The sequence below is a fragment of the Erpetoichthys calabaricus genome, chromosome 11, assembly GCF_900747795.2.
Source record: "Erpetoichthys calabaricus chromosome 11, fErpCal1.3, whole genome shotgun sequence".
In the NCBI taxonomy this organism is placed as follows: domain Eukaryota; kingdom Metazoa; phylum Chordata; class Cladistia; order Polypteriformes; family Polypteridae; genus Erpetoichthys; species Erpetoichthys calabaricus.
In genome coordinates, this window is record NC_041404.2 from 88,868,596 (window position 1) to 88,890,877 (window position 22,282).

The 22,282-nt window shown below is 38.9% G+C and overlaps 1 protein-coding gene across 1 annotated transcript in view; it reads left to right on the forward strand.

Moving 5' to 3' along the window:
* Positions 1 to 21,952, forward strand: part of si:dkey-32e6.6 (extracellular matrix protein 2) — a 95,032-nt gene extending 73,080 nt beyond the window's left edge. The window contains exons 9-10 of the mRNA XM_028813569.2: positions 19,779 to 20,105; positions 21,328 to 21,952. Of these exons, the coding sequence (XP_028669402.1) occupies positions 19,779 to 20,105; positions 21,328 to 21,499 (499 nt within the window). The 3' untranslated portion in view covers positions 21,500 to 21,952. The remainder of the gene's footprint in view (positions 1 to 19,778; positions 20,106 to 21,327) is intronic.
* Positions 21,953 to 22,282: the final 330 nt, after the last annotated feature.

Here is a 22,282-nt window from a genome sequence, read left to right on the forward strand (position 1 = left end):
TGATCTAAATTTTTTTCCACATTTACATTTGATGTTAACTGATCTGAATGGTTTTCCGCAGTTACACTCGACTTACTCAAAGTATCTATAAATTTTGAAGCAGAATTACAATCTAGATGTCGCACTGTCTTTGTTTTAATCTCGGAGTGTGTTGACAAGGGCAGGACTAAATCAAATGTAATTAAGTAGTGATCGGAAATAACTTCATTTAATGGAGTGATATTTAAATTTTGAATTTCAACTTTGTAAGTTATAATTAAATCTAATGTGTGGTTATGATTATGAGTTGGACCTTTGACAATCTGACAAAATCCTACTGAATTTAACAAATAAGTAAAACATTTGCTAAAAGTGTCAGTTTCCACATCAATGTGTACATTAAAATCCCCCATCAGTACTACATGATCATAATTTATAGCCAAATCAGATAGTAGGTTGCTAAATTCAGTCATGAACAATGAATACGGCCCTGGTGGTCTGTAGACTAGCACTATAATTGTGTTGGAATCTGTTTTAATATTTTAAATGAATGCCTCAAAGGATGTAAAGTTGCCTAAATTTTTAGAAGTGATTTGCATTTTGTTACAATGAATTATTCCAAGGCCTCCTCCTCGACCAAAATCTCTAGACTTATGAAGGAACGAGTAGCCATCTGGTGACGCCTCAGCTAGGGGGACAGTGTCACATTTACTAAGCCAGGTTTCAGTGAGAAGACACAGATCAGATTTTGTACTTAATATAATATCATTTACCAAAACAGCTTTAGTGCCAAGAGAGCGAATGTTCAATAAGCAGCATTTAAAACTGCATGGTTCTTTCTGAACTGCTGATGTATTTTTTGTTTTCATTTGAAGTAAATTTCTATTACAGATGTCCCTGGTGGAGAGTCTGGTTTTATCCCTTGGTCTAATTATACACCTTATTTTTTGGTTATCAATTAATTTAAGGTTTGTATCAAGACTAAATTTACTGGATGCCCCATGACAAGGATTATGGGTAACAGCTTCAGGAAAGTAACAGGTGGGATAAACAACAGCCTGTGATTTAAGATCACATGACTGCGCCCTGGATGTTGCTCTAATCAGTCAACCAGGCAGTTTTGCTGCCATATTTTGGGATAATACATAAGATCCCCTCCAGTTAGGATGAAGACCATCTCTTCTGAAAAATCCAGGCCTTTTCCAAAAATCATCCCAATTGTTCACAAGCGCTATGCTTTTGTTTGCACACCAGGTTTCTAGCCAGCAGTGAAGGGAATGCAATCTGCTATAAATCACATCCCCTCTATGTAATCTTGGTAAGGGGCCAGATACAACTAAATTCCAACATTTTCTTTTGGCTTTGATGCATAGAGAGATGAAGTTCCTCTTTAATACCTCAGATTGCTGTGAATAAATATCATTAGTGCCGACATGCAGCAATAAGAGTAGATACTTCATCGTCGGCGACACGGTCCAATGCGGCCTCTATGCCAGAAATCTTGGCCCCTGCGAGGCACTTAACATTAACTGCTGGTTTAACACAGTTTGGAATTCTAACATTCCGCACTATGGAATCGCCAATTATGAGCACTTTCTTATTCTCAGTTTCCACAGGCGTGCTGTGGAGTGCTGAGAATCTGTTCTGGGTCTGAGTTGGTGACCTGGGTGCTGGGGGACTACATTTTGGATTCTTAGACCCCCGTCTTACTGTTACCCACTCACCCTGTGGCTGAATTGGTGCTGCTGACTTCGGCCGTGCACTGACTACAGTGGGACCAGGAGAGACTGAAGCCGAATCAGAAGTAGCCGAATTGTCTAAACAAACCGAGTCGATCCAATTTTAGGTTTGCCTAATCGCTATCAGATTCCTAACGTGGTCCTCCATTTCGCGTATTTTCCCGACCAACTCTAAATTAACTAAACACTTTTGGCAGGTGAAGCTGTCTACAATGTTGGCCGGAAAACCTGAACTGTACATGCTGCAGGACAAACAACATATAAACGTGCCCTCAACGGGTAGAGAACAGATAGAACTTACGTTTAGTATTGATGTCATTTTCTCCGTTTTCTGTAGTTACTTAAGTGCTTTCTGCTTCAGAGACCGTCAGCTTTAAGTTTCCACCACCCGCTGAGCGATCGACTTTAGTTTCTCACTGCCGGTTATTTCTACTGGTCAGCTGCCGGCTTTACTTCAGATGAACTAGCTCGGGTGTTTGCAAAGGGCTACGTGCATGTGGGAGATGCCGCTGCTCTTTGCTTCCGCTCGGTGCTTCCGCTCGCTGCTACGCTCGTGCTTCCGCCTAAGTGAGAGAGAAAAGGAGAGAAAATCAACAAAACAACAATCAAAAACAAAGTCCAAATTAAATAAAGTGCAGTGCTTTCAGAATCCTTCAGTGAATAATCCCAAAAAAACAGAAGTGAAGGTTAAATTCCAATAGAAAAAAGTCTTCATTAAATACAATGAGGTTAAAACAATGCTGGAAGCAGTCTCTTTAAAAACAAGCCCAGTGCATTCTTTAACTGGTGACCCCCCCTGCTTCTCCCTGTCCAGGCTTCGCAACAGGGGAGCCACTCTACCTGCAGCTGTCCTTCCTTCTTCCTTCTGGTCTGGAGGCCTCCTGATCCCTGGCTTCGGTTGCGCACTCTCCAGACCGAGACTTGGCTTCCCTGGTGACCAGGATGCCCACGTCAGGGAATTCACCGCCCAAGCCTCACGACTCCTGCTGCCTTCTTGGCCTTATGTGGCCAGCCGTCCTTCTTCTGGTCACTCCTGCTCCTTGATCGCTCAGCTGGAGCGACCGCTTCCTTCTGCCCCACTGAGTATCGGCCAAACACCCCTGCTTGGGCTCACTGTCCAGCTGCCTGCCTGTGAGCACGCGCTCGCTCACACCGGTTCTCTCCATACTGCTTCCTGCTTACTTCCTCACTCCGCAACCTCCGTCTTTCTTTTCTTTTTCCTCCCTTTAGCCGCCTCACACTTCTATTTATGAAGAGAACGTGGCAGCTGTAGCAACCAGCAGCCCCAGGACCAATTACGGATGTGGACAGTTTCCCACCTGTGCACTTAGGTGAGAAATGCCCACACCACGAATTCCCCTGGAACTACTTCAGCCACTCAACCACCACGCCCCCTCGCTAAGCTGCATTCGCGGCGATTATTTATTTAAAACTGAGCTCTTGACATGAGCTGTGGACCCGCTATACCACAAAGTCCCTCTGCACGATGTACATCTGACCGAGAACAATGTACTGTACAGGGAGAGACTGAACACATGCACAAATCACTGGTGTGTACGAACCAGAAGGGAAATGAAATAGAGCACAAAGAGTTCACAGCGAATGCACAGGGAGAGACTGAACATGTGTGGAAATCTTTGGCGTGTACGAACTGGAAGGGAAACTGGCTTGTTTATCACCCGAGTGTGTAGTCGTGAACAAATGCAAAAGTTCGGCAAACTTTTTGGTCGTAACCCGATTTGTACGTGTTCAGAGACGTTCGTGACCCGAGGTTCCACTGTATCAGGTTATACATATAGTCTCTGGTCATTGATGGGATATAGTAGCTAACAACTCAGTCAAGTTCTGCCTCTGTGAGTGTAAAATGAGAAGTTGCTGTTGCAGTGCATTAAGGAACATAAACATTGGATCCTTAATGAGTCTAAAGACAGTGCCTGTTCTGATGAATTATTGTTCCTGTTGATTAACCCCGGTTATAATGGATCTTCTAATCTGGCTGTTGGCAATGTGGACTGGTGGTGGCTTGGTTGTGGTGATATGACATGTGTTTTTACAGCACACATTAGGTCCCTGAAGTAGTGAGGTGATTATTGTACATTTCATCTTGGCAGCAATGCACCAATCTTTGATTTTATTGCTTTACACCCTCTCTGACCATAACCTATCATCTATGGGAAAGGAGTGAAAGCTTTAGATTTGTCAAAAATTTCAATCTCCTGTTTTCAATGGATTTCAGTATTTTAGCGTCCCCTGATACTGAAAACATTGATATCTTAATGATGGGTGTGTCTGTGTGTCACAGTTTCTTGAGGGCAATCTAGAACTAAAATGGCTGGACAGAAAAATACCAAACTCGAAACTTAAGACTATTATGAGATGACAATTTGCTGATTTGTTTTTGAGCAAAATTATTCAAGAGAAAGAGGCACCCTAGAAAAACCCTCAAATACCGTAATTCTGCAATTAATTGTGAATTCTTCTCGTTACTTTCTATCGTAGTGACTTATTTTATGATCAGAAAGATCAGCATCAGAGCAGTAAATAATTGCTGAAATGTTGTAGAATAGTTTGGGTAACTTGGTTCCTAGAGCGCAAAGCCTACTGACTCTCACGTCCGAATTTTTTATTTTTTTCTTCCCTTGGAGGCTTTACTGTATGTCTCAAAGCTTAGAAAGATTCTGAAAGGTTCAAGTAACATGAAAGTGGTTTCAGTGTAAGATGAATACAATATTCAGTCACTAGAAAATAATGTCATCAGGCCTCTGTGGTATGTAGTCTAACAAGCTGTTTTAAAGATTAAAAAAATCCACTAACCTGCAGCAATTATAGGATAAATTAATCAGTGAGGGCTGGGATTTTTCACATATTGCTCAGTCCATGTCCTAAATAAATTAATTCTGTTTTAAAGACCACAAGGCAGCAGAAGTGTTTGTAAAGCAAGAAACTGGTACATGGTGGAAGTGGAGGCCAATATGAGGAAACTCCAAGTAAGGAAATGGGGGGAAAAAAAGCAAGAGACAGAGAATGGGTGTGATATAGTGGGTACACAGCTCAGAAGAAAAGCCCAGTTTTTAAATAAATAAATCACCGCACTTGCGGCTTAAAGAGGGGGTGTGGTAGTGTGGCCGGAGCAGTTGTCGGGCACTACGTGATGCAGGCGTTTCCTCACTTAAGTGCACAGGTGAGGAATCATCCGTATCCATAATTGATGTTGGGAGCTGCTAATCGCTGCACCTGTGCCACGTCCCCATTATATATAGTAGAAGCGTGAGTGTGGGGGGAGATAAAGAAAAGCGGAAGAAGGTTGTGGGAGAAGAAGGAGGCAGGAAGCAGAAAGCCGGTGCGCGAGCAAGTGAAGGCAGGCTCGCTGTCGAGAGCAGAAGGCAGCTGAGAAGTGAGCCCTTGCAGGGTGTTTGACCGGCACCCAGGGATAGACGGTAGTGGTCGCTCCTGCTGAGCATTATTGAGGAACAGGAGTGAAGGGAAGGAGGATGGCTTGTCGCATAAGGCAAGCGCCTGGTCACTGGGGAACCCAAGTCTTGGTCTGGCAGAGCTCTATAGGGACTGAAAGGCTTCCAGATTGATGGGAGAAGTCAGCTGCAGGTAGGGCGACTCCCCTGGTGCAGGGCCCGGAAGGGAGAAGCAGGGGAGCCGCCAGAAGAAGGCGGCACTGGGTTTTGTTTAAAAGGACTGCTTCCAGTCGTTGTTTTTAACCTCGTTTTAACTGGATTTATTTATTGGATTTTAACCTCCACTTTGTTTCACTGTTTTTTTAATGGATTATTTATTTAATGACGTTTGGAGCACTGCACTATTTATTTTGAACACTGTTTTTGGTTGTGTTGTTTTTTTAATTAAAGCACTTGCACCTTTTTGCAACATCCCCTTGCTTCGTTGTGTCCTCACTATCCAGCTCATCCAGATACATTAGCAACGGTTTTGGGTTCAAGAGCTCCCAAAAGGGAAATGTGAGCATTGGAGCAGAACCTGCATCGTCACAATGGGTTAGCATCATTAAGGCGGCAAAGGTTGCATGGTCTATAGTGCCACTGGGAATTGAAAAAAATAAAAGCAATTAAGAGACTATGATGTTCTTAAATATAGTATGTTTACCTGATAAAGTGACGTCTCCAATATCACAACTATCTAAAAAAATTAAGCTCACTGGAGAAAATATCAGGCACTGCTGTCTAAATCTTGAATAACAGCACGTAACTCCTTAGTGAAACCAAGGAACAGCTGTAATTCTATCTGACATGGATGTTACCAGTTTGTGCATGTATGCAACATCAATTTTTATCCACTGTTTGAGCACAAAATTCTACAGTTTGGCTAGATTGGTTGGATGGCTCAACTGGTGTGTCATTTGATGCTCCAGATAGTCCACAGATTATCTATGGCATTTAATTCTGTAGATTTTGTGGGCCAGTCAAGATGTGAGAATTCTTCAGAATTGTCTTCATGATAGTCACAGAATGGTAGCCATTCTGTATTCACACTGGTGATGAAGCACAAAAGGTTAAACACCACCCAGATCATCAGAAAGCCACCTACTTCTTGAACAGTATCTTTCAGCAAGAGCCTCTTCTACAGTACTCTGCTCCAGATATCCATGGCATGCAGTTCCCTTCTGTGTGTCCATTCAGAAATGACTTGATGTTGGCCTGAATTGACTGTCTGGTGGGAAAGCAGATTGCTGTCACAATGTGTGGCACACAGTAATGCTCCTATCTGTAAGCACTGTCTTTTGACAGTAGTTCTGGAAATGATTATCAGTTAACTAAGATGTTTGCCACTGCTGGAAGTCCTGTTGGTCTGTACATTTTGACACTCTTGCAACTTCGACAACCACCTGATCCCATTTTGCCAATCGTTCACACCTGTTGTGCGACCCAATTTTAACAGAGAGAACCAAATACATGCAGCACATTGCTACTCCTCATCACTCTACAAACCTCATAACACATGACACAGCTATTTGTTGGATGGTATTGATACTAGGGTGCCTTTGTTGATGTCTGAAGTATGTGTCACTTCTTCATGCGGTAACTAATTTTTTTGTTCATTGATGTTATATCCTCATAACCACAACAACATTTATTTCTATAGTGCAATTTCATACAAGTAATGTAGCTCAAAGAGCTTTACAAAATGACAATGAAGAAAAACTTTAAGAACAAAAGGTATTTTACGATTGACAGAATACAGTAGATTTAAACTTAACAGTCAGTCTATATGATAGCTTTAATTCAAATATCTCTGCCTGCCTCTTTTTTAACTGTTAATATACAATAAACTAAATGTTCTTCTTATTAGATTTACAGCATTGTTGCTATGTCTAAATGCTTTGCAAGTCAATTCATGAACTCTGTGATAATGTTCCTAAGCTTGGCAAATTGGGCACATTTTAATAATATTCATTTTATTTAAAATAAGGCAGAACAAGCAACTGTTGGCTCTGCTATCCCACTTACCAGAGATGGGGCTCTTTAGTATCAAACAATCCTTTAATTTTTACAATCATCAGTAGTCTGGTGAAGACTTTACAGGTAAAAGCATTGTGTCTGCAACCTTCTTTTACTTTTCTCCCTTTAATTGTTTTCTTTTCCAGAAAATATTAATGCACAAGGCATTTTTTGTCTCTCTCTGTCTTGATAAACCTTATAGACTGATAGTCTAATAGTAGAGCCATTGAGATGTGCCAAACTTAGTACAGAGTAATATTATTTTTAATATTTTTTGATTTGCATGAAACAGTATAGCAGCTTTCATTTGGTTGCACTCTCTGGCCAGCTCATTCTTTTATAATGAACTAGTGAGAAATAACAGTGAACAAATCTGATCAAAGTTCTCATTCTTTTTGTGCATCATGATAAACATTTACAGCATGTTTCTCTCATTTTTGCACATCCTACCTTTTCCTTAAGCCTCTCAGCTTATTGTAGCCAGCTATAGTTTCAAAGCATAGGTGACTTAATTTGTGGTGCTGTTGTTCAAAGTCATTCCATTCATCCATATATCCATTCTTTTTCAAGCTAATCGTTCCATTTTATCACCTTGCTGACTGTCACTGTTGCTGAGCTTGTTATGGTTAGTTTGGTGTATTGTTTTGTAATGCTTTATTCATGAAAACTTAGATATTTTTGATACTACTGGTTAAGTTTATTATTTATGAAGAGGTTTATGTTTAGGAAAAATGCTGAGTCAGTCTACAGTTTTGTTCATAATAGTGTGTAGCTTGCAGTTATAAAATAATCAGTAATCACACCTCTGCAATTAATAATTGAAATAGTTTGACTGACATACTGTATATGTTTTGATTTTTTTATATTTACACATTTAACTTTTTATGTACTAGGAAAAAAATCATTTGAAGTAATGTGTGAAATTATACAAAATGGTTAGGCATGATTTTTAGGATGTACAATGCAAAATCTTTTTTTAAGTGCCAACAACTAGACTGCAAGATAAAAGATAAACCTGACATTCAGGATGGAAATCTTTTGCTGTACTTGCTAGAATTTTCTAGGTAAAGTAAGAAGTAGGAATGAATAAAGATGTACATAGTAATTTAATTATTTATTGGATTAATTGCAGTATATGAAAAATGAGCACGATGAATATCAGCTATGCTGCGGCTGTCACTGTAGCTTAGCATCAGTATGCCATCTTGAAAGACATCGAGTCATACAGCCAATAGGCCATTTCTTCCAAATCAAACCTCTGGGTAAAGCCTGGCAGGGTGCAAAACAAGAGGAGTGTTCCTGATTATTTCTAGGTCTAGAAACTGTTCTGCTGATGATAGTTATGTGTTTCTTCCTGTGACCTAACCTTTTTTTAAAGAAATTAAGCTAGCATTAAACTTATTATTCTACAGTAAGTATTCAAGTGTTTTGCTGTTGTGCCCCTCTACCACATGTTTTGAGGTATATGAGGGTGTTTTTTGTTTTTTTTATGAAAAGGTCAGGCTTTTAATGCTGCAAAATAAAGAAGATTTGTTTTCATGGAGCAAATATCTTCTGTAGAAACAAGAGGTAATTCAGTGGAAACAATTCTTCTGATACACGTACTCATTAATTGTATGTATTAAACCATTTTCTCAATCTGTGTCATTAAGGGTAGAACTTAGCTTCCCTTGCTTGTATTGCACTCTTTAGTGGTTAAATGCATACTTAAAAGTTATTTATAACATCCAAAGATATATAGAAAAATAAATAAAATTAGTTTTCATTAAATAAATATATTTTACTGATACTGTAACAAATATTCAAGTAAAAAAATCTGAGTCAGGCATTGAAAATAACACGGAGCAACAGTCAGTTCAGTTTATTCTCATTCTCACCATGTATCTGCTAAGGATTAAATTAAAAAAAGATGTCAGAAAAGGCAGCAGCAGAGACTGTTTAGTCTTTGGCACTGGATAATTACACTAAAACTTTGCAAACTGGTTTAAGTGGTTTAGTCATCTACATTATTTTATTAAAGTTATCAGTGGTTACAAGATACACTGATTGAATTAAAGTGCACATCCGGCAAACCAGCCACTTAAGCAGACCTGTTCTCACAGCCTCCAAGCAGACAGTGGTTTTGGGAATCGTAACATTCATAAAATGAGACTATGTCTGCAAAATGAAAAACAGTAATCAGCTAGAAGTAAAATGGTATCTGTGTATCAAAAAATGTAAAAACATTTTCTAAATTAATTTATTATCTCCATTACAAAGCACTGAAGGATTACAACGTCTTAGACCACCTCTAACTTTAATGATATTTGAAAAATTGGCATGTTGTAGTGTAACAAAAAGCTATGGGTTTTAGACGAATGACATTGTAAATTGCGATGCCACATTTCAGGAAATAGTCTTTCTAAGCTGTTGTCAGCTGCAGACCCTCAATAATGTCCTTAAGTTCATTGCCAAAATGTTGCTTTTTAAAAACATCAAGCATTGTTTACTTGTCCAGATTATTGGCAGATAACATATTCTCTAAATACTTCAGTTAACAATTTCCTTAAATGAAGAACATTTTCAGAATAAAAGGACTGGGCAACTTAATCCTTAACTCAAACATTTTCTCTCCTGAAATGACATCTCAAATAACATATACAGTATAAGCATGCTAGAAGCTCAAGGTGATGTTCAGGTCTTTCTAGTGTTATCCTTTGAATAAAAAGGAACATTTTTCTAGGAAGAGATCTAAAAGACTCTTCAACATTTTAATGTTTAACATTTAATTAAAAGGAAATTAAAAATATATATTGATTAGAGTTTACCAGTGCTATTTTAGGACATGTAATGGCAAGGTGGGGCTTTAGTTTGAGCTACTGCTTCCCAGCCCAGTCACTGTCTGTGTGGAGTTTTCTGTAGTCTCTCTGGGACTTTCTTATTTATCCCAAGGATGTGCATTTTAAATTAATAGATTCCTTTAAATTGGTTGATTATAGGTTTGTGCGTGTAATGGCTGCTTCCAATCCAAACTGGGTTCACCATTGTCCCTAGTGTTACTGCGATGGCCATCATCCTCCTTCTGGACTGGATTAATAAGGTTTGCTGATAAATGGATAATAGAGTTAGTGAAAAAGTGCTTGACAGGTTTGGTGCCATTGGCACTCTGGCCTTATGTTTTGACTTGGTAGAGTTCTATATTACTCTGCTTTCCCCCTTTGTATTCTTTAATATGTAGCCTTTGTCAGAATGCCTCAAATCCCATAGACTTACAACTGTTTATAAGGTAATGTACTTTATAACTTCTCCCCACCTTTATAACTTCTCCCCACCTTCCCTACTACATCTATAACCTTAGGCAATTGCACAGAGTGAAAAAAGACAAGCTGGAATTAAGTTACAACTTGAAAAATGTATTATTGATAATATTCATAAAATAATAACAATAAGCAAATTACATTTGAGTATTGGCAACCATAAAACCTGAAAAATGCTGATATGTAATTTCAGGCGGTACACAGACTTGTTAGTTACTCAGAATGTCTCTAGTTAAGTCATCATTTCTAGTCTGCTTTTTTCAGAACAGGCCACATGCCTGTCTTAATATGGCTGCCGAGTTCTGCTTCTCAGTGTGGTTTTCTTTTCAGTCCACAGCATGTGAGGTGCTTCTTCATCATGATGGTGTGTGTATGAGAGAGAGGGAGGGGTAAAGCAACAGAATTTATACATTCTTTGTCCAAATCCTTAAACCAGTAGGCCTCTGATTCAAACCAGTCCCAAACAGCTACTTCAGACCAATGTGAGCACACAACACCTTTCACACCTGCCACCAAAACCATTTGTTGAGCTGATGCTTGCCAGCTAGGTAATTTGGCTTTCCTGTGGGGGTTAACTGAGAGAGTGCTGCAGAGAATCACTTGCCAAACTGGGTTTGGGCACTTCCCCCGACCGTGTCATAAAAGTTCTCACTCAGTCCTAAAGACTGGGGTTTCTTAAACATCAAACCATTGCTGTTCTTATCAATGAAATAACACTAATATTACATTTCTCTTTCTAAATTACAAATAAACACATTGTGAGGGATGGCCGGCCAAATATTCCGGTCCACACCTCCAGGCCGCCAGATGGCGCCCTCCCAGCAGCATGGAAGGTCCCCAAATTCCAGCAGGGCATTATGGATATTGTTGTTTTTATAAACAACCCTGCTGGATACCATGGGGACCACCAGGAGCAGCTGTAGGAAGGCTTACAGAGTGCTACGTGCCTTATAACCCGGAAGTGCGTCGTGATCACATGACCGGAAGGAACGACGTGCTTCCGGGTTGAAGAAAAGGACTTTTAATCTGACCCGGAAGTTATGAGGACTTATGGAGTGTCGGGCTGGAACCACTTCCGGGTCAGGGACTATAAAGGATTCTGTGAAACCCCAGACGAGTGAGTTGAGCTGGGAGGAAGGGTGGCTAAGTGTCTGGGAGAGGAGGATTGGGAGTAAGAATTGTGTATTAATAGTATTGAATATTGTATGAGTAGTGTGGAGTGAAGGGTGCTTGGTGCACAGTATTATAATAAAAAGAAGAAGAATTATACTTTTACCTGGTGTTTGGCGTGGTACCTGAGGGTTCAAGGGAGCGGTAGCGCCCCCTACTGCTACAACATACAAAATATTTATCAACTTATATAGAAAATATCACACCACAACACCTTAGTGCACCTGCTAAGAATTAATAAAAACAGTAAAGTTTACATCTCTCTGCATTAATGCAGGTTTATTTAACAGCCCACAGACATGCAAAATAGTTGGTAATGCCCTTCAACTGGGCCTTTAATAGCATGCTATAGTGTGATTTTTAGTCTCTTTCAGTATTTTTAACACAAACAAAACTAATTAACTGATATATGTACTATAGGCAACCCCCCATTTTTAACTGCAGTTGCTGCTTTGTAATTTTTCTTCAGACCAAACATAGCTTTTTTTTTTGCAAATTTTTAAAGAGAAGGTTATTTTTTCACTGCCAGTCAGTCAATCGTTCTCCAACCCGCTATATCCTAACTACAGGGTCACAGGGGTCTGCTGGAGCCAATCCCAGCCAACACAGGGTGCAAGGCAGGAACAAACCCTGAACAGAGCGCCAGCCCACCGCAAGGCACACACACACACCAATTTAGGATCGCCAATGCACCTAACCTGCATGTCTTTGGACTGTGGGAGGAAACCGGAGCACCAAGAGGAAACCCATGCAGACATAGGAAGAACATTCAAACTCCATGCAGGGAGGACCCGGGAAGTGAACCCAGGTCTCCTAACTGCAAGGCAGCAGTACTACCACTGTGCCATCGTGACACCCTATTTTTTCACTGTCAGGTATATATTATTTTGCAACATTAAATTATTTCCAAAGTGGTTTCCAAAGTAAAATTATTTAAAAAAAAATACCTACCCTGTTCTTGCATTTTAAAAAAAAAAGGGGCAGGGGTCCAAATGTGAAAACAAAAGCCTTAAAATTTCCACATTGAAGTAGCAATGTTTTTCAGCTTTAACAGATGATGCCTGCTGTGTTTCTGAGGCATGCTGGTAACAACACAAGTAAGCTAGAAGTAATACATTTTATCACAAAGACTTTGTACTACAGTATTTTCTTTAGGTAAGAATATGTTTCATGTTCGTATGTCTGCTCACAGTGGCCATTATGAATAGAGTTTTGACATTTTCCACAGGAACATCACCAATTGACCGTAACTTGAGGCTGCATATTTTCCTCCTTCAGTCTGTCCAGTTGTGCTTTATCAATGGTTATGTTCTGCCACAGCTTGTATTAAATGATGCTCTGTACAAAATGTGTAAAGGGTCTGATTTAGTAGCAGAGCAGTCAGTATGCCATGAAATTACTTTATTTGAAAGCACATCTCCTGTCAAACTATTTTGACCGTATGTGATTAAAAATGTGCCTTGGTAGCACTTGCTTACTCAAATCATATTTTTTAATATGCAGTGCTGACCCACAAATTACAAATCACATACAGACACGATGGTTTAAAGGCAGATGTGCACTGAGATTATATGGGTATTTTCCTAAATGGTGCCTCATATACAGACATTTTCCACATTGCATCTATTTTTCTTGTTAAAGCAGTCTCAGGTGCGTGTCCATATCAAGAAAAGACTAACGAATATATATTGTCACATTTTATATGTTGTCACATCTGCTGTGTGCGTGCTACCTCTTCACCCAGGCTTACTCTTTCCACTCTATGCAATCATTTCTTTTCTCCTTTTGGAAACTAATTCAGGTTGTGTACTAGTTATTTCAGTTTGCTTGATATTGTAATGTCATTTTCAGTGATTTTATATATAGTTCTAACTAACTGAAATTCTGAACTGTGGAACCTGCAGGAGGGGAGATGGTGGCAGGGGCTGCTTTTCTACTATTTAATTTTTGTGTTGTTAAGTGTGCCACATTTTCAATGATTATTGTGTAGCTGTTAGAAGAACAGAGACAGCAATTCACCCCCAGGAAACATCATTGAGTAACTCTGATTTATGATGGCAGCAAAAAAATATGTTTTTGAAGTGAAATAGTTATGCTAGATGAACTCACACCCCAGGGATGAAAGATTGCCACAGAGGGAGATGAGCAGTGTGGTGATAGATAGATAGATAGATAGATAGATAGATAGATAGATAGATAGATAGATAGATAGATAGATAGATAGATAGATAGATAGATAGATAGATAGATAGATAGATAGATAGATAGATAGATAGATAGATAGATAGATAGATAGATACTTTATTAATCCCAAAGGTAAATTCACATACTCCAGCAGCAGCATACTGATAAAGAACAATATTAAATTAAAGAGTGAAAACAATGCCGATAACAGTGCAGGTATACAGACAGACAATAACTTTGTATAATTTTAATGTTTACCCCCCCCCCCCCGGGTGGAATTGAAGAGTCGCATAGTGTGGGGGAGGAACGATCTCTTCAGTCTGTCAGTGGAGCAGGACATTGACAGCAGTCTGTTGCTGAAGCTGCTCCTCTGTCTGGAGATGATAATGTTCAGTGGATGCAGTGGATTCTCCATTATTGACAGGAGCCTGCTCAATGCCCGTTGCTCTGCCACGGATGTCAAACTGTCCAGCTCCGTGCCTATAATAGAGCCTGCCTTCCTCACCAGTTTGTCCAGGCATGAGGCATCCCTCTTCTTTATGCTGCTTCCCCAGCACACCACTGCATAGAAGAGGGCGCTCGCCACAACCGTCTGATAGAACATCTGCAGCATCTTATTGCAGATGTTGAAGGACGCCAGCCTTCTAAGGAAGTATAGTCGGCTCTGTCCTTTCTTACACAGAGCATCAGTATTGGCAGTCCAGTCCAATTTATCATCCAGCTGCACTCCCAGGTATTTATAGGTTTGCACCCTCTGCACACAGTCACCTCTGATGATCACGGGGTCCATGATGGGCCTGGTCCTCCTAAAATCCACCACCAGCTCCTTGGTTTTGCTGGTGTTCAGTTGTAGGTGGTTTGAGTCGCACCATTTAACAAAGTCCTTAATTAAGTTCCTATACTCCTCTTCCTGCCCATTCCTGATGCAGCCCACGATAGCAGTGTCGTCAGCGAACTTTTGCACGTGGCAGGACTCCGAGTTGTATTGGAGTTGTATTGTATTGATGCACACAGTCATTCTTTTTCAAAATGGCTGAATCTCAAAAACTATATATTTTTTTCCTTTTCTTCCTAAAATAACAAGGATACACTGTTTCACAATATGTGTGTAGTCTCAAGGCATGTATCAATACTTGATAATATTCTTGGCTTGAAAGGCTGGTGCATTTGGTAAGTTTTCACTGTTTTGTTTTTAGGTTTGGGCCTGTGCCTCATGACTTCCATTTTAAAACATAAGAACAGGCTAGGTATTTTTTAAATGTTATAACAAATCCTTCAATTTAAAGAAGAATTTCCTATACAAACTTAATTTATATCATTATTGTGAAGAAACTTTTACTTGAAAAATACTAAACATCCTTTAAGGTCTTACATACTAGTAATTGACTAATAGATTCATTCCTAGCTCCTGTTCTAATGTGTTCCCAATTAGATTGATGTGTGGGTCCTACATGGTGTAAATATATATATACATATATATATATATATATTCACGGCATTCGAAGTCTGTGTCACAATCTGTTAGTGTGGGTGGTTACCTACCAGGTAACGCTTTGTGGTTGGCCAGCAATCTGCTAACATCCGCCACGGTGCCCTCAGTTTTGTGAAGAGCAGATCATAGAATGGTTGCAATAGTTTACTGTCAAATAAATGCAAAGAGTACACGAAACGTGTTTCGCCCTCATTCTGGGCTCATCAGAATAAATGCAAAGAGTACACGACACGAAACACGTGTCGTGTACTCTTTGCATTTATTTGACAGTAAACTATTGCAACCATTCTATGATCTGCTCTTCACAAAACTGAGGGCACCGTGGTGGATGTTAGCAGATTGCTGGCCAACCACAAAGCGTTACCTGGTAGGTAACCACCCACACTAACAGATTGTGACACAGACTTCGAATGCCGTGAATGTAATTACCCCGATCTACATGCTATCAAATAAACGAACCACACGCCGTGGCGCAACGTTAGGGGCATCGCCTCTGACTCCGAGGTTCGATTCCCGAGAGGGAGTGCAGTGGAGTGTGTACACCTGATGAGCCCAGAATGAGGGCGAAACACGTGTCGTGTACTCTTTGCATTTATTTGACAGTAAACTATTGCAACCATATATATATATATATATATATATATATATATATATATATATATATATATATATATATATATATATATATATATATAAAAATGTATTATTATTATTATTATTATTATTATTAAAGGTGTAAGTTCCTTCTGCAAGGAAATGCCAAGCTAGCACTTTGTTACTCAATAATGAACCAATAATAACAAACCAATGAATGGATTGGTATATTCTCCATAGTTACGTCTCCTATGTTACTTCTGTACTGAAATTGTAGGCTTAAGGCAAAAGCATTGCAGGCTTACGATTATTAATTTTTTGTGTTATCCATAATTATTCATTTAACATTCCACTGCTGCAGTTTAGGAAATACAGAGCAGTGCTTGTGGCTTGGATGGTTTCATATTTATACAGTTATTTAAAATACAAGTTTGTGCTGAGTTCATAAGATGCATGAAGAAAATAAAAACAATCTTAAAGAATATACCATCTGCTAGGCATATTGCGTATTTTATTTCTATTGTTTATGTCTGAACTCATTCTCTGTGCCCCCTTTCTCTTCCCTCTCACAGCTGGCCTTTCTCCGTGGAGCCTTATGTCACTGCTGCAGTCCCTGCACATTTCACTTTTTGGCCTTTGTTTCAAACACTTTATTGTTGAATTAAACTTTTTTTCTAATCTTTTTTTTTATCCTTTCATTTATTTTAGTTCTCCCTTTGTTCAGCTGGTAGATTCCAGAATATGTTTTTATTAAGTAAAGGATGATCTAATTATGAAATGGTATATGCTGCTGAGAAAAGAGATAACCAAACTCTAAATCCTCATCATATATATTTTTTTCTTTTTCAAATAATAATCTGATGGTTTTGCAAGTTATTGCAATGGGGTTCATTGCTGATTCATGGATCCAATATCCTAGGTTTGAATCATATACCCTGCAATTATACATGAAACGTTTGCACATTCTCCTTGTGTCTCCTTGGGTTTTTCTCTGGCCACACCTCCCCCATTTTAAAAGACTTGCTGGTTAGGTTATCTGCTGATTCCATATTAGCCACTCTGAGAACATGCAAACATGGGTTTGTTTGTATTGTGCGCTCCAAATGGACTGGTGTGATGTCCAGAGAGGTTTCTTGCTTTGTCCCCAATGTTGCTGGGACAGATGTCAGTCTTACCTTTCATAACACTGAAGTGGACTAAGCACTTTGTCTCCTCACCTGGTTTAGACCAGGAGATACTGTTGGAAATGCTGCCTGTGATGTCATATTGCTTTTGCAAGAATGATTTTAATTATTGTGCAAGGATTGATAAATTAGTTTATTAGGGCTTTGCTTACTGTTATGTTCGTGGTTTAATAGAATGATTTTTTTACTTGTACAGAGTACAGTGAAATTCTTACTTACATGTGCATACCAACATGCTGCCACTCTGGTGTTATTTTAAGAGGAATGTGGGTGTAACGAGTAGGGGAGCAGGGCTCAGGGGAGGTGAGGTTGACATTTTTTTTTTGTTTTGTTTTCATTGAGTGATTGATATGTTTGATGGCTGGGAATGGAAGCTTGATATATTTTACTGTATTTGGATGATAGGATGTTGGAAGTTCTGGGGGATTTGGTTTTTGAGATGTAATTTAAGATGTTGTTGTGTATCATATTTGTTTTTTTGTAGTTTTGTAATAAGGAAAATCATTTATCTATGTTCTCCTATTTGAAAAGAGAACCTCCTGTGTCATAGCCTGCACATGAGACAGATGATTTTTAAATAAATGCAGTATTTTGAAACCAAATCTGTGATGTGGATAAACAACAAAAAAAAATGAATTCAATATCGAGAAGTCAATCTCCACTTTAACTGATATACTGTAAGTAAAAAGCACGTGGGTAACCATTATGCATAGTCTGACTGATGGCAGAAGAGACACATTGAATTTATTATCATTTTTTGCTCTATAATCTCATTAGTGTTGTAAGATTCTTTTATCAAAAGACTGCAGTCCTGGTTTGTTATGTTTAAAGTGTCAAATTATATTTGCTTCTGGCTCCTATAAAATTTGACCACATTGATTTCATAGTTAACCGTAATAACAAAAAAAAATAATCATAGAAGAATCTAAACATACTCCTCAAGCATCACTTTAATGAGAGGCAGATGTGTACCCTTTTCAGTGAGATGGGTTGACAAAGGGTCACTGCAAGGGCTGCCAAAAAAGACTTGTTCCTGTTTCTCTTATTCCATGGTCAGCTGACAGGAAGCAGACTAAGGCAATAAACAGGCAGAGAGATTCTGGTGGGAGTCATTATTGCTGGTTGTCCTGTTTGGAATGTTTGAGGCCTTGCTCAGCTCAGTGATCTTCTGTCAGGGCTCATTTCTTTACTGCTCTTAAGTTATTGTGCTTGACTGGCATTCTGTAAGCTGTGGCAGCGTTGCATGGTCAAATGGTTGCAGCTGTTTCTATGCACCAATACAAATATCACAAGCAACAGAACAAGAACTGGCTGATGTTGTGTGTAGCCTGTCAAAACCTCTCAGAGCGAAATATTCATTAATTGAGAAATTCATGACATCCTGTTTAGTGCATGGAATTGCTTTTGGGTATTTGCTGTAAACAAGGGTTGTTAGGGAAAATGTTATCTCTATAGTATGTTGTGAGCCCCTCTTATTTTTCTAACATTTCTGTAAATTCTAGCATAGTTTAAAATGTTTTGAAGCAATGAAAAAAATAAAATCAAGGTTTCAGTGGTAGTGGATTATTGGTTTCAGTGATTTTTATGTTAGATTCTAGATTTTACCCTATTAATACACACACACACACACACACACCTGAAATTAACCACTTTCGGGCCCATCCAGTACTTGGATGGGAGACCATCTACGAAAAGCTAGGGTTGCTGCTGGAAGAGGTGTTGGTGAGGCCAACAGGGAATGCTTATACTGTGGTCTGTGTTTGGGTTCCCATGCCCAAATGCAGTGATAGGGACCTACAGATGAGACATAAAACCTACTGTAGGTCCCTGTCTCTCCATAGTCATTAAAATCCCTGAGCATCTTTCAGAAAGAGTAGAGTTTATTCCTATGTCCTGGCTAAATTGTCAGAACTGTTTGTTTAATCTAAAGAAGTTTTGGTAATTTGAAAATTTCACACAGGTTTCTCAGTTGCTGAAATAAAATATTTTTCAAAAACATACTGATACACCCATCATAGCTTACTTTCCCTATAAACATTTTGTTAAAATTGCAGGCACTGGAGACCCAACTGCCAGTCTTCAGTAGCAACTTATGTAACTGTAGCCTGTAATCAAGACAGTGGCAGAACCCATAGCGGGTTCTGTAGATTACAGAAAATTTAATTCTCTAGATTGTCTGTTGGCAATGCATGTTCATATGGAAAATCTGGTGAGCGATTGATAAAAGAAAAAAATCACATGAATTTATTTCTTGAACTAGTTGCAATGAAACAAGAGTCTAAATGAGGACAACCATGAGATGAGCTATAAGACAGTAAAGATTTTTCCATGAAAGACTCTGTTCCACCTATTTGTTCATGAGTAGCAAACTGTATAATTGTGATTCAAAATAAAATCATTTTCAATATTTAGGAAGTGACGTAAAGCACAGAGTTATTAACATTAATTAAACTGTAAATCAAAATAAAATTCTATGTCACTTCTATGTCATTTGAACTAACTTCAAATACTCTTTACTGTAGCTGAAAAGTGACAGCCATATTTCTGTTAACCACTGCTATTTTTGCCATTTGCAAAAAAAAAAAAAAAAAAAAAAAAAGACACAAAACAACTGCTATTTAAGAACAATTAAATTGTTTCTTCTTGGGATAATCTATTTATTTTTTCTATGACAGGAAACTGGAAGCTATAGATTTATCCTACAATAGACTTGTCCATGTGCCGTCCTTCCTCCCTATTAGTCTACGCCAGCTGACCTTACATCACAACCAGATTGAGCGAATTCCTGGCTATGTATTTGCTCACATGAAGCCTGGGCTTGAGTTCCTTCATCTATCCCATAACAAGCTACGTGATGATGGGATCCATGGTGTGTCCTTCATGGGACTGTATCACTCATTAACTGAGCTGTTGGTGGACAACAATCAGCTACGTACCATACCAAGAGGCATTCTTAATCTCAAGTCCCTGCAGGTGTTACGCCTCAATGACAACCACATCAGGTAAGTTTCTCAAGTAGTAAAGTGTGGAGAGTAGCTTTGAATTCAATTTTTTGTCTTAGTAATTAGAAATAACCTTACTTTTTCAAAGGCTTGAAAGGTCATGTGTCCAGAGTACAATGAAATTCCAACTTGAATGCCTTTCACAGACATGCTAATAGCACTCTACCCCTCCAGAGAAATCCATTCATCATCAAAGTTAGTCTTATGTACCTAATGTACTTTCCTCACAAATAAAACAATGGCACTGGTTATTTACCATAAAACATTCCAGTGCTTCAAAATATAGTCATATTTTTTGCTGTTAACATTTTCGGATACAGGACATAATCGTATATTAGAGCTTAACACAATATGAATGTGTTTTCTGGAAGCAGTGATTGTGAAAATGGTGCTTCATTTTTCATGAATACAATGTTGATTTTATTTATAATTTCAACATAATTGCATTACTAATTGCATAGCAAAGGAACAACATTTTTAATGCTTTTTGGAAGAAAACTGCCGATTGCTTTAAATCTATGCTACAGATTAAAAAACACTTTAGGGATGTTGGCACAGCTGAGGACTGGCATTGCTTCCTCACAGTAAGGAGACTGGATTTAATTTCCTGGGTCCTCCCGAAATGAAGTCTGCATGTTCTTCCGGTGTCTGCATGGTTTTCCTATGAGTGCTCTGGTTTCCTCTCTCAATCCAAAGACATGCAAGGTTAGGTGAATTGGTGATACTATATTGGCCCTAGTGTGTGTTCGGCCGGCGATGGACTGGCATCCTGTCCAGGTTTTGTTCCTGCCTTGTGCCCTATGCTAGCTGGGATAGGCTCCAGCACCCCCCTGACCCTGCTCAGGACTAAACAGGTTAGAAAATGACTGACACAGCTGAGTTTTGTAGTATAAAGAACATATGCAATATTTCAAAAAGAGCAAACTCCACCTTTCACTAATTTCTGTTACTTTTCTCCAGAATTCCCAATTATTCCTAACTGAAAGGCATCAGATTCAAACAAAAATACTGGTCACACCTGACTTTATTTTTTGATTTATTTGTTTGTCATGCATACTTGATACTTGTAGAATTAACTACTTTTTTCAAACTCCATTGAGAAAGTTCTTGTATCAAACAAATGTAAAGGCACAGTTCATCCTGCTGACACTTCATTTAAACAGACGTCTTCTTATAATACATAACCTCCCAGATTTTCATGTTGAAGTGTTTTCTCCTCTAGGTATGTTCCACTCAACTCGGTCTGTGATACCAGAGTGACAGAAGATTCCTCACTGATCTCGCTGCATCTTGAGAACAATCTAATTGACCGCCGTCAGATTCCTCCTACTGCCTTTTCTTGCATCAAGACATACCACAGTGTTATACTGAGACCTCAGAAGTTTGAAGAGTGAGCTTGCAACACCTGCTATCAATATATGCTTCTTTTTAAGCGATTGCTAGCACTAGCAATAGCACTTATCCTACCTTTTATATTTTGAAACATGTTAGAAGTAGTTTATAAAATTTAGAATAAAAATGTAGTTCTTAGGTAAACCTCTGTACCAGCAAACTGTAAGTGTGTCACTCCAGTTTGTCTCAAAATAGACTGGGCAAATATAACAACTGTGACTCTTCTGTGATTATGCTAAAGAATATTATTAATGTTTTAGTTCAATGCTGAAGTTACATATAACTACTGAATTAAACAACTTATGGAGAAGATGACACAACGTGTTACACAGTATTGTTTGGGCTTCATGTTTAATTAAGTTTTGCACTGTGGAGTTCACATGCCACCATCTTTTTTAATTGGGTTTCTTACTGCAGTCCAGTATTATGGCATTAAATTGATTGTTTACTCTTAATTATCCCTTGTATTTTTGACTTTGTGCAGTCCCTGATGGACGGCCATGTTGTATGCCTATTGCTTCCAAAATGTGCACAATTCCATTCCTTGTTACTCTGCTTTTTGGCAAAACAAATTTTCAAAAAAATAATTTCTTCTTCAGCATCTGGATTGAGACACAATTTAGCTGTCTTTATTATGTACATCATGTCATGTGATTTTCTAACCCCTCGTAATCTGGCCCAGGGGCTCAGCTGGAGCCTGTCCCAACTAGCATTGCATGCAAGGCAAGAAAAAACCTTGGACGGTGTTCCAGTACATTGCAGGGCAATTATGTGCATTATATATT